Source organism: Ascaphus truei, chromosome 20, assembly GCF_040206685.1.
Source record: "Ascaphus truei isolate aAscTru1 chromosome 20, aAscTru1.hap1, whole genome shotgun sequence".
NCBI classification, from domain to species: domain Eukaryota; kingdom Metazoa; phylum Chordata; class Amphibia; order Anura; family Ascaphidae; genus Ascaphus; species Ascaphus truei.
The window spans coordinates 21,625,679-21,638,759 of NC_134502.1; the positions used below are offsets into that span (position 1 = coordinate 21,625,679).

The 13,081-nt window shown below is 48.5% G+C and overlaps 1 protein-coding gene across 2 annotated transcripts in view; it reads right to left on the minus strand.

Moving 5' to 3' along the window:
- Positions 1 to 798: 798 nt before the first annotated feature.
- Positions 799 to 13,081, minus strand: part of DSN1 (DSN1 component of MIS12 kinetochore complex) — a 61,241-nt gene continuing 48,958 nt past the window's right edge. For both annotated transcript variants that reach the window (XM_075577410.1, XM_075577409.1), the window contains exons 5-10: positions 10,884 to 10,971; positions 8,471 to 8,530; positions 4,955 to 5,026; positions 4,395 to 4,542; positions 3,568 to 3,655; positions 799 to 1,010 (exon numbers count right to left, since the gene is read on the minus strand). In XM_075577410.1, the coding sequence (XP_075433525.1) occupies positions 943 to 1,010; positions 3,568 to 3,655; positions 4,395 to 4,542; positions 4,955 to 5,026; positions 8,471 to 8,530; positions 10,884 to 10,971 (524 nt within the window). In that variant the 3' untranslated portion in view covers positions 799 to 942. The remainder of the gene's footprint in view (positions 1,011 to 3,567; positions 3,656 to 4,394; positions 4,543 to 4,954; positions 5,027 to 8,470; positions 8,531 to 10,883; positions 10,972 to 13,081) is intronic.

The following is a 13,081-nucleotide window of genomic DNA, read 5'->3' on the forward strand; positions in this document are numbered from 1 at the left end:
TTGCTTAAGCACTGCCTGAGTGCCCTGAATCTACGCTAACCATGTTGTGTTAGGTGACTAACAGATGCTTATCCAGCCCCTCTCCCGTGCTTTCCTACGGTAAAGGGGAATATAGAAACAGGGGACCCGACCCAGCGCTCCGCAGCTCACTTGAATCCTGCCGTGCAGGCGATCTACGCGGTGTGCTCCCCGGCTGTGCCGGACACACCCGAAGGACGGACCGAAGAGCCCTAGGAAGCGGGAAATGTGAACTCTGCTTCGTGCTACGGGACTGCAGCTTTGCCACAGCAGCGGACAGCAGGACTATTGAGCAGCAGATTTGAAAGTGCTCTGCCGAAAATTTCACCGGAGACGTCCGGACGGCCCCCATCCAACTGGAGAGTGGACGCAAGCCCTTGAAGTGGTGGTCAGCACCTAGATAGCTAGGATTTCCCCTGTGTTAGCGAGTGTAAACACAGCATGTGATTTTGTGCTGTGCTAGCTGGCTCAGGCTAGAATAAACATTGTTTATTGAACGGCGTTGTCCTGTCCGGTGCCTTGATCCCAGTAATAAAACACATTTCCCGCTTCTCTCTACATCCCATATAAACCAGTACAAACGATTGGAGAACCAATCTTCTTGCTGTGGGAGAAATGAGGTGAAGACAACAGTGGAGCTTATAGACAGGATGCTGGATCCGGCGTCTTGGCACCAAGCTGGGTGCGGCTTCAACACTATTTGTTGGTATTGCCACGGAGCCACGTAGGTTATTTTGAGTTTTCTGCAAAACCCAGATCTTCTTAAAAACACACCTGAAATCCATATGAAACATGGCCTTTTTATTACACTATTTAATACTAGATAAAAACATAAACGGACGTTCAAATACAGGATTCATACAGCAGAAGACTAATGTTTATAAGAAAGTGAAATGGGTTCTTCAAACCACATATCTGAAGAGATTATTTTTGGGGAATCCTCAGAAATTTTCGGACAGGCGAGTCTTCCAGTTGCTTGAAAGATCGGACTTCTGCAATGGAAATAAATGCATTAAACGGGTTGCGTATGTTTAGATAGTAGGAGTGCGCTACAATAAGCCCGACATGAATTATCCCGATATGTATCAAATGCATGGTTATCAGAACATAAACACACACACAGCTATCTATCGAGCGAGAGAGAGCGCGAGGTATCGGGGTATATAGAGAGAGAGAGAGCGGGGTATAGAGCGAGAGAGAGAAAGCGGGGTATAGAGCGAGAGAGAGAGAAAGCTGGGTATAGAGCGAGAGAGAGAGATAGAGCGGGGTATAGAGCGAGAGAGAGCGGGGTATAGAGAGAGAGAGAGCGGGGTATAGAGCGAGAGAGAGAGGGGTATAGAGCGAGAGAGAGAGCGGGGTATAGAGTGAGAGAGAGAGAGAGCGGGGTATAGAGAGAGCGGGGTATAGAGCGAGAGAGAGAGAGCGGGGTATAGAGCGAGAGAGAGAGAGCGGGGTATAGAGAGAGCGGGGTATAGAGCGAGAGAGAGAGAGAGGGGTATAGAGCGAGAGAGAGAGCGGGGTATAGAGTGATAGAGAGAGCGGGGTATAGAGCGAGAGAGAGAGAGCGGGGTATAGAGAGAGAGAGCGGGGTATAGAGCGAGAGAGAGCGGGGTATAGAGCGAGAGAGAGAGAGCGGGGTATAGAGAGAGAGAGAGAGAGCGGTGTATAGAGCGAGAGAGAGAGCGGGGTATAGAGAGAGAGAGCGGGGTATAGAGAGAGAGAGCGGGGTATAGAGAGAGAGCGGGGTATAGAGCGAGAGAGAGAGCGGGGTATAGAGCGAGAGAGAGAGCGGAGTATAGAGCGAGAGAGAGTGCGGGGTATAGAGCGAGAGAGAGCGGGGTATAGAGCGAGAGAGAGCGGGGTATAGAGCGAGAGAGAGAGAGCGGGGTATAGAGAGAGAGAGAGAGAGCGGTGTATAGAGCGAGAGAGAGAGCGGGGTATAGAGAGAGAGAGCGGGGTATAGAGAGAGAGAGAGCGGGGTATAGAGAGAGAGCGGGGTATAGAGCGAGAGAGAGAGCGGGGTATAGAGCGAGAGAGAGAGCGGAGTATAGAGCGAGAGAGAGCGGGGTATAGAGCGAGAGAGAGCGGGGTATAGAGCGAGAGAGAGAGCGGGGTATAGAGAGAGAGAGCGGGGTATAGAGAGAGAGAGAGCGGGGTATAGAGAGAGAGCGGGGTATAGAGCGAGAGAGAGAGCGGGGTATAGAGCGAGAGAGAGAGCGGAGTATAAAGCGAGAGAGAGTGCGGGGTATAGAGCGAGAGAGAGCGGGGTATAGAGCGAGAGAGAGCGGGGTATAGAGCTAGAGAGAGAGCGGGGTATAGAGCGAGAGAGAGAGCGGGGTATAGAGCGAGAGAGAGAGATAGAGAGCGGGGTATAGAGCGAGAGAGAGAGCGGGGTACAGAGCGAGAGAGAGAGCGGGGTACAGAGCGAGAGAGAGAGCGGGGTACAGAGCGAGAGAGAGAGCGGGGTACAGAGCGAGAGAGAGAGCGGGGTATAGAGCGAGAGAGAGAGCGGGGTATAGAGCGAGAGAGAGAGCGGGGTATAGAGAGAGAGAGAGCGGGGTACAGAGCGAGAGAGAGAGCGGGGTACAGAGCGAGAGAGAGAGCGGGGTACAGAGCGAGAGAGAGAGCGGGGTATAGAGCGAGAGAGCGGGGTATAGAGCGAGAGAGAGAGCGGGGTACAGAGCGAGAGAGAGAGCGGGGTACAGAGCGAGAGAGAGAGCGGGGTACAGAGCGAGAGAGAGAGCGGGGTACAGAGCGAGAGAGAGAGCGGGGTATAGAGAGAGAGAGAGCGGGGTATAGAGCGAGAGAGAGAGCGGGGTACAGAGCGAGAGAGAGAGCGGGGTACAGAGCGAGAGAGAGAGCGGGGTATAGAGCGAGAGAGAGAGCGGGGTACAGAGCGAGAGAGAGAGCGGGGTACAGAGCGAGAGAGAGAGCGGGGTACAGAGCGAGAGAGAGAGCGGGGTACAGAGCGAGAGAGAGAGCGGGGTACAGAGCGAGAGAGAGAGCGGGGTACAGAGCGAGAGAGAGAGCGGGGTACAGAGCGAGAGAGAGAGCGGGGTACAGAGCGAGAGAGAGCGGGGTACAGAGCGAGAGAGAGCGGGGTACAGAGCGAGAGAGAGAGCGGGGTACAGAGCGAGAGAGAGAGCGGGGTACAGAGCGAGAGAGAGAGCGGGGTATAGAGCGAGAGAGAGAGCGGGGTACAGAGCGAGAGAGAGAGCGGGGTATAGAGCAAGAGAGAGAGTGGGGTATAGAGCGAGAGAGAGAGCGGGGTACAGAGCGAGAGAGAGAGCGGGGTACAGAGCGAGAGAGAGAGAGCGGGGTATAGAGCGAGAGAGCGGGGTATAGAGCGAGAGAGAGAGCGGGGTATAGAGAGAGAGAGAGGGGTATAGAGCGAGAGAGAGCAGGGTATAGAGTGAGAGAGAGAGCGGGGTATAGAGCGAGAGAGAGAGCGGGGTATAGAGAGTGAGAGAGATACACACACAGATATATATATATATATATATATATATATATATATATATATATATATATATACACACACACACTTACGCAGTCGTGTTGACATTTTCTGCAAGGACTGGGTGGTGTTTTCTAAGAATGAATTCAGCAATTGGATCGATTCCTGCAGTTCATCCAACTAAAGAGAATAGATGTTTAAAAACACACGACAATTGTCATCTAAAAAAAACCACACACCTCAGAGTCAATTTTACTATAAAGGCAAGTTGCTGACCAGCCCACTTTCTCCCCCGCTATAGGGCGACACGTATATAGAGAGGACCCATAGGATGACACAGGTAGACATACCAAAAGGAAACAATGGCTCATTAATTAGATTGTAAGCTCCTCGGAGCAGGGACTCCTCTTCCTAAATGTTACGTTTATGTCTGAATCACTTATTCCCATGACCCGCTATTTATATTATTTGTTATTTATATGATTGTCGCATATTACTACTGTGAAGGGCTATGTACATTAATGGCGCTATATAAATAAAGACATAGAATTACATCTGCCCCAATGCAGGTGACACAGATCAGACATACTGTATGATTTGCTGGCACTAGAGAGCGACAGACACGCAGAATGAACAGAAAGCGTATTCAGTCTGTCCCTCCCACTGCAGGATGACAGTGAAGCAGACAGAAGGGACCTATGGTACACAGAATTTGCCCCTCGTACTGCGGGGGTGACACAAAACAAAACAGATCTATCGCCCATGAACTTTGTCTTTCACGCACCGGAGTAGAAGATAACAAAGGAGATGTATATACACAGACAAAGTGCTCATTTGCACTGAAGAGCTCATTGTAACTAAAGCTGCCCCTTCAGCATTATATAAAAACATGGCTGGTCAAATTCCCTATATCGCATACCACAATCTCCATGCAGTCAAACACTGCACCCTGCTCATTCAATATCCGGTTATAATCCGGCTTGCTGTGAAGAACGGCGTCCTGAGAGGTTTGCAGATGTGATACGCTGGCAGCTGGCGCTTCTGTCAATTCTGTCTGCTCGATTTGCCTTAAGAGGAAAAAAACAAATCAAAACGGATTCAATTATTTTCATTGTTAAATTTATAGTGGGACATCCATTAACCCCCTCCCAAACCCCCCCCCCCCCCCCACAATTTCAACAACTCCGAAGCATTAGCTTCTGTAAAAAGATTTACTCACCCCAACGCAAAAACAAAATACTTATTTGATACGGGCTATAAAACCTCAGATCGCATTTGATCCTTCCATTTCTTTCATATAGGATATGCTTATGTTTATCCCACAGACCAGGGGTCTCCAGTCCTCAAGGGCCAGCAACAGGTCAGATTTTCAGGATATCCCTGCTTCAGCACAGGTGACTCAATCACTGGCTCAGCCGAACACTTTGCCCGCCCCCTGCCATAGACACTGTATATCTCAAAAAGTATACTGCAGCCAACCTGGACATCTCTTCTGCTTTGCCCTTGTAATCCAGGAGGAGCTGGTCCCAGCTTTGACACTCGTTAGAAAATCTAAGAGAGAACGGAAAAGGGGTTTCTGTGTCATAGCATCTTTCAAGAGATCCTACCTGCCACCACACCATGATGTCTACCATGGAATAAAGCATGTTTTAACCTTTCATCTACCGGTGTTTAGTCCCCAAGTTCTTTGCTGTGCTCCGCTCATTTCCTCTGTGAAAATCCCTGCTCTTTGAAGAATATATCCTTTAATACTCGTAAATTGCTGAACTGTTTGCCTTTCATCCATTTGGTTAGTGGGAGGGACAGACTCCATGGGAAACACATCCCTCCTGTCTGTCACCCTGCGGTGGGAGGGACAGACTCCATGTCCCATAGCTCCCTCCTGTCTGTGTAACTGTGTCACTCTGCAGTGGGAGGGACAGACTCCGTGTCCCATAGCTCCCTCCTGTCTGTGTCACTGTGTCACCCTGCGGTGGGAGGGACAGACTCCATGTCCCATAGCTCCCTCCTGTCTGTGTCACCCTGCGGTGGGAGGGACAGACTCCATGTCCCATAGCTCTCTCCTGTCTGTGTCACTGTGTCACCCTGCGGGGGGAGGGACAGACTCCATGTCCCATAGCTCTCTCCTGTCTGTGTCACTGTGTCACCCTGCGGGGGGAGGGACAGACTCCATGTCCCATAGCTCCCTCCTGTCTGTGTCACCCTGCGGGGGGAGGGACAGACTCCGTGTCCCATAGCTCCCTCCTGCTTCTGTCACCTTCAATAATTTCCTAAGATTAATTTGTTAGATTAAACATTATGACTTAATGTCTAGCCAAGTTTCTTCCACAGACTTCTAACGTCAAACATACTTGTGTTACATCACAATACATTTATATCTCTACCCACTTAAAGGTGCAAACCCATGTGGCTAGACAAAACAACAACAACCTTTCATAAGGAATTTAACTATCTAATTGGCTTCCTTAAAGTAATGTATCCAGGCTAAAAGCAAATATTTGCCTGTTTTTGTTTCATTCTTAGGAGAGGTGGCCAATCAAGTTTTTTTTAAATCTTTACCTTAATCCGAAAGCTGATGACGGGAGGGAATAGATGGGGGGTTTGCCTAGCACTACGATGTACACACAAGGATATCAAAACACAAAAAAGGGAGCAGCCACGGTAAGTCAAACTCCTCCAAAGCCTCAGCTCACCGGTTTCACAAACTTCAAACGCGCAAAAAATCTAAAGCGCTAAGGAAAGAGAGAAACGAAGGAAAAAAAACAGGGTGATCTGTGATTAGAAGTGTCCCCCGCTCAAAAATGTAAGACTCACAAAAAAGCTTTTTGGTTGGGCGAGGGGCAGCCGGTCCTATTAAATGGATTCCTAGAACCTTCGTCCTCCACCAGGAAACCGATACGCTACTCCATTCAGACAGTTGTAAAAAGGAGAGCGCGCAAAAAAAAGGCTAAGGACGCGCTTATAGTGTGCGCAATGGATGACATCACCCGTTGCCGCTAGCGAGTTGTATTGCGCTTTCGGCCGACCAGGTCTTTGATTGGTTCAGAGGCTGTCACATGTTGCGACAGCCTTTGAAAAATCAAATTTGACCGGCTTCGAGAATTCGCGTCGCGCTTACTATAAGCGCACGCGACGGCGGCAATACATTTGTTTTGCCGCGACGTCGTGTCGCCGACACTATAAGCGCAGCCTAACAGTGTCATCCAGTTTAATTTAAAAAAAAGTCTAAAATATCACGAAAATGCACATTGAATTCACACGTTCACAATACAAACACTCGCATTAGGGGTTCATCCTGATTCGGCGCATCGAGGTTGCAGTGAAAACGGGGTTCAGCCTCACCACTGTGGCGTCCAGGTACGCGTCTCCTCAGCGTCTGGCGTAACCGCTTCTGCGTCATGTGGTAGACTTCCGGTCTCGCGATGTTTTGGCAGTCAGCATCCTCATCAGGCCCTCAACTCGTGCATAATAGTCACCCTACGCATTTCACTTGCGCAACAGTCACCCCTACCCCTGACGCAGCCTATGTGAAATGCGTAGGGTGACTATTTTGCACGAGGGAAGGTCCCGCCGGCCTTAAAATGGACGACAAAACATCGCAAGGCGGGAAGTCCACCACGTGGCATGGAAGCGGTTATGTCAGACGCCAAGGAGACGCGTACTTGGACGCCACGGTGGTGAGGCTAAACCCCGTTTTCTCTGCGACCTCATTGCGCCGAGTCAGGAGATATACCCCTAATTTGAGTATTTTATTATTTGGAAGAGGGAGCGGCTCAGTGAGTAAAGACACTGACTGGCACTGAGTTTGAAGCAGAGGAGCCTGGTTCTCAATTCCTGGCGTCGCCTCCTTGTGACCTTGGGCAAGCCACTTTATCTCCCTGTGCCTCAGGCACCAACAACACCACGGGGCAGGGACCTGTGCCTGCAAAATGTCTCTGGTAAGCGCTACGTACAACTAGCAGCGCTGTACAAGAACATGCTATTATTATTATTTTATTGTGAACATGTGAATTCAATGTGCATTTCCAGATTTTAGATCTTTTCGATTAAACTAGATGAATTAGCGCTTTTTTGCTCTCTCCTTTCTGAGTGGAGTATCGCTTTCCTGGTAGATATCAAAAGTTCTATGAATCCACTTAACAAGACCGGCTGCCACTTGCCCAACCAAGAATATATTTTTTTGAGAGTCTTATATTTTTGAGCGGGGGACACTTCTTCCTATCACGGATCCCACTGGGGTTTTTCTTTGTCTTTGTTTCTCTTTTCCTTTGCGCTTTAGGGTTTCTTTCACTTATCCCTTTTGCTTATCTCTTGGGGTGAGAGACTACCTTGGCTGCAAGGAAAAGCGAGATTGTAAATTATTACTTTGTTGGCCACAAACACGATTTAATTAATTGCGGTATACAAGTCTTATTTAAAACCTGCAATTATATTAAGAGTTGCGCTATTCTAATTTTCATTGATGATTACAAACTTGACAAAAAATGATTACAAAAATGTGACCCCTTAAACATGGCACGGCCATTAGTACACTTTGCCCCTAGGAGGGACTGATCCCTTAAACATGCCACTGCCATCAAGAGAACAAGAAAAATGGGGAAACCCCTGTGCCGATGCTCTCGATGTATATCAGAGATTGGTGCCGACTGTTCATATAATTATTGACAAGTATAAATAGGGTGCCTGAAATAACGCCGGATATGCACGCTGCTAGGCAAAGGGCAGGGTATGCACCCTTTGACAAAGTACTGACGGGTACGAAACGCCTCAGGTTGACTGCGGGGATGTTGTTCTCTTACATACATCTTTTTCACGGCTCATTGTCCAGTCTCCTCTCTGGCGCCTGTTGCTGTGCTCCGCTTTTCTCTCCCTTTTTACTTCTACTGACACTTTGGTCAAAGGGTGGCCCTGTTACGTTAGGACATCCTCCCTACAATCTGAACAAGTGTATTCCCGTGAGGGCTTCAATAAGCGATTCTAGTGTTACAAACCTACTTTGCAATGTATTCTCTCATCTGTGCCTTTGAAGCCTCCATTGCTGGATTTGATGGGAAGCTGAAAGGGATATTAAAAACGAACGTAAAAATAAATGTACACGTGGAGAGAAGATGAACATCAGATCAAAACCTAAAGAAAACAGAATGAATGGTTTCTCCTTGGCTCTCAAACACACTTGAAGATAGTCATTAAAGCTGCAGACCAAACAATATCCTACAATATCCTACATTTTAATAAATCCGTTCTGTACAGAGAAAATACTTGTAGTATTTTTTTTAATGTATTCTATTGTAGCAACCATTTACAAAGTCAAATCCCCGTCCTCTTCTGAGACAGGATCTGCCATGCCCCTTTTTGAGCCCTGCCCTCTCTCTAGCAGTGCACCGATTGTATCTAGTGACTGCCTGGTCACATGATCTTCCCCACAGAACTTTGCCTCTTGGGTCCTCTTCTGCTGCACTGACCCCCGAGCCGAACCTTCGCCGATCGATCACGGGACAACGTATCAATCAACAACTTGGAGAATTACTCATCATTGTTACGGATTGTATTGATGCACATATTAAAGGGGGAAAAAAACTATATTTTTTTAAACGACAGCTTTAAAGCAGCAAATCTGGTGATATTTAAGGTTTTTTTTTTTTTTTTTTTTTTTTTTAAACAAAGGGGGTCTCCTGAGCTGAAGCGCGTTACATTTCAGCTCCAGGGACTTCATGCTTCCAGAGATACTTTCCTTGTAGGGGGGTGCAGGTTTCTTTTCGCAGTTTAAATGTCCCACAATGGTTGAATCACGCCACGGCTTTCCATAGGCCCGTGCGATGCGGGATATTTAAACCACCATTTTTCGAAAACCCCAACTAGCCCCAACCTGAACTGCTACTGGTCCGAGGAACGTATCTCGAAAAGCAGGGGGTGCCAGAGCTGAAATTAACGTGTTTCAGCTCCGGAGAAGCTTTATAATACACATATATATATATGAATAAATATAAAAAGAAAGAGAGAGAAAGAGCGAGAGAGAAAGAGCGAGAGAGATGGAGAGAAAGAGCGAGAGAGATGGAGAGAAAGAGAGAGATGGAGAGAAAGAGATGGAGAGAAAGAGAGATGGAGAGAAAGAGAGATGGAGAGAAAGAGATGGAGAGAAAGAGAGATGGAGAGAAAGAGAGAGAGAAAGAGAGAGAGAAAGAGAGAGAGAAAGAGAGAGAGAAAGAGAGAGAAAAAGAGAGAAAGAGAGAGATGGAGAGAGAAAGAGCGAGAGATGGAGAGAAAGAGCGAGAAAGAGCGAGAGAGATGGAGAGAAAGAGAGAGAGAGAGATGGAGCGAGAGATGGAGCTAGAGAGAAAGAGCGAGAGAGAAAGAGCGAGAGAGAAAGAGCGAGAGAGAAAGAGCGAGAGAGAAAGAGCGAGAGAGAAAGAGCGAGAGAGAAAGAGCGAGAAAGAAAGAGCGAGAAAGAAAGAGCGAGAAAGAAAGAGCGTGAGAGAAAGAGCGAGAGAGAAAGAGCGAGAGAGAAAGAGCGAGAGAGAAAGAGCGAGAGAGATGGAGAGAAAGAGCGAGAGAGATGGAGAGAAAGAGAGATGGAGAGAAAGAGAGAGATGGAGAGAAAGAGATGGAGAGAAAGAGAGATGGAGAGAAAGAGCGAGAGAAAAAGAGCGAGAGAAAAAGAGCGAGAGAAAAAGAGCGAGAGAGATGGTGAGAAAGAGCGAGAGAGATGGAGAGAAAGAGCGAGAGAGATGGAGAGAAAGAGCGAGAGAGATGGAGAGAAAGAGCGAGAGAGATGGAGAGAAAGAGATGGAGAAAGAGAGAGAGAAAGAGAGAGAGAAAGAGAGAAAGAGAGAGATGGAGAGAGAAAGAGCGAGAGATGGAAAGAGCGAGAGAGATGGAGAGAGAGAGATGGAGAGAAAGATGGAGAGAGAGAAAGAGCGAGAAAGAGAGAGAGAAAAAGAGCGAGAGAGAAAAAGAGCGAGAGAGAAAGAGAGCGAGAGAGAAAGAGAGCGAGAGAGAAAGAGCGAGAGAGATGGAGAGAAAGAGAGAGAGAAAGAGAGAGAGAGAAAGAGAGAAAGAAAGAGAGAGAGAAAGAAAGAGAGAAAGAGAGAGAGAAAGAGGGAGAGAAAGAGGGAAAGAGAGAGAGAAAGAGAGAGAGAAAGAGAGAGATGGAGAGATGGAAAGAGCGAGAAAGAGCGAGAGAGATGGAGAGAGAGAGATGGAGAGAGAGATGGAGAGAGAGAGAGAGAAAGAGAGAGAGAGAAAGAGAGAGAGAAAGAGAGAGAAATAGAGAGAGAGAGAAGCGATAGAGCGGAGAGATAGAGAGAGATATACACACGCGCGTGTGCGTACACACACACACACACAGCATAAAGGCAATTTTGTAATTCCCCAAATGCCATATTAACAGACAATATGATGAACACGTCACCTGGTTGGCTCCTTGGTGCATTTTTGTAACGTCCCATCACGAGACAATCTCTCCGTGAAACGCTGTAACTCCTTGGTAACCAATGGCACTGGGAGGTAGAGAAAACATAGCGAGGATTCACAATGAACTTGTAAGCGTTACGGCGACTTAATATATCATCTAAAACAAACAATGCTGCCATGTCTCATTTCATATCTACCGAATCATTGGGCTGTTTTAAAGCAGCAAAACCCCTCCTCTCTGCATTCAACCGTGGTTCCTGGGGAATTACCATTCCCAGCGCAGCTAAAATCAACATGCCCCCATGTCATTTTACAATCGAAGTGGTATCTTGGGAGACTTAGGCCGCGCTTATAGTCCCGGCGACGTCACGCTGCGGACGCTGAAAAAAATCAAATTGAAGTGACTCCCAGCGATCGCGACCGCGCCGCCGCTCCCACTATAAGCGCACGTGACGGAGTCAATACATTTGTTTTGACGCAACGTCGCCGGGACTATAAGCGCGGCCGTAGGCTGAGCTCATACAGCCCGCTTGCTAGCGAGAGTGCGAGCTCCTGCCGGGCCGCGCGGCTGCAACACAAGCGATCCCTGCTCATAGTGCTGAGGGGGCGCGGCGGAGGGCAATGAAGCCGGTTCGGCCCCTCATTGGCTGTACCAGCTCACACGACGCCAACGTCACGCGGCAGCCGTCTGAAAAGACAAAACAATTTGGCCCTCAAAACGCTGCCGCGTCAACGCGCCTCTCCGCCTGCAGCTTGATAACACATACAGTATGCCAAACAGAGAGAGAGGGCTTGTGCGTGCACCCGCACGCAGCTACGCCTCCACTATAGGCTCGGCCTTACAGAAACAGCAGGTGAGGGAATAAGGGCAGCAGATGGCACTTCTTGACCACCATGGTTGGTAGGAACGACTGTGGGTGTGGGACAGTAGCAACGGGCCTAACGCAGTGATTCCCAACTCCAGTCCTCAAAGACCGCCAACAGTCCCGATTATAAGGCTATCCTCTCATTAGCACAGGTGGCCCACATCATTTTGACTGAACCACCTGTGCTCGAGCAGGGGGTATACTTAAAATCTGGACTGCTAGTTGTCTTTGAGGACTGGGGTTGGGGACCACTGGTCAAGGCTATTGAAATGCTTCATTTAAGAGGCGAGTTTTAAGGTTGAGTGGGGAGAGAAGGTGCTGGGCGTATACCGAGTGTGAGGGAGTCCCACAGGTAAGGGGGCAGTGAGGGGAAAAAGGCTTTAAGGCGAGAGAGAAAAGCAACAGATGTGAAAGGGGCAGAGCGCCGGAGACGAGCTAGGGCATAGCGAGAGATCAAAGCTAACACGTTGGAAGGCAGATGAGTGGAAAGCCTTCCAGCTAAGGAAGAGATCTGAAACGTGTTGGGAAGCCAGTAGAGGGCTATAAGTTGATGAGCTGTTCTGGGAGAACGTGAAAGGATTACAACAGCAGAATTGTGGAGAGATTGCAAAGGAGAAAGTTGCAAGGCAGGGAGAATAGAACAATAATCCTGACGGGAGAGGATGAGGGCATGCATTAGAGTTATCAGTAGATGGTAGGACTGTTTACGATGATGGAAAAGGGGGACATTAGACAGGGTTTAGAAGGAAATATGAGCTCACTCTACGACATTCATTTGAAGGCGGCAGAGTGACACCCATGAGGAGGCAAATCAGAGACTTGAGACAGGTGGAGAGAACAGAAACATTTACAAAAGGAGTGATATGCCGGTCATATTGATATCGCATTTTTGTGCTATAACTATTAGATGAACAGGACTTTGCATAAGCAAAACCCCCTCCGTCCTAACCTTAATTAACTCTCCGATAAGGAATAGGGTGAGATAAGGGTAGAAGGAACGCATGTGGTCAACACACTCCCCCATTGAGAGGTCCCCACAGAAAAGGGATGTGAGCACGATATAGAAAGATACGTAACGGCTACTGGTGATTGCACCTTTAAGGTGCGGTAAGATGCGCTATGGATTAGCACTGTTTAGCAATGTTATATGCTGCAAGTTTATAATTTCACTGGCATCAGCCCTTAGCACGGCCACCTCCACTGTATTAGGACGAGCTCACGGTGCCTGCTTCGCGACGTACGTGCTAGCTGCAGGAGATCAGTCGCGGCGATCGGGGGCGTGGCGGTGGGCGTCACAGAGCTGGTCCGCCCTAATAGGCTGAACCAGCTC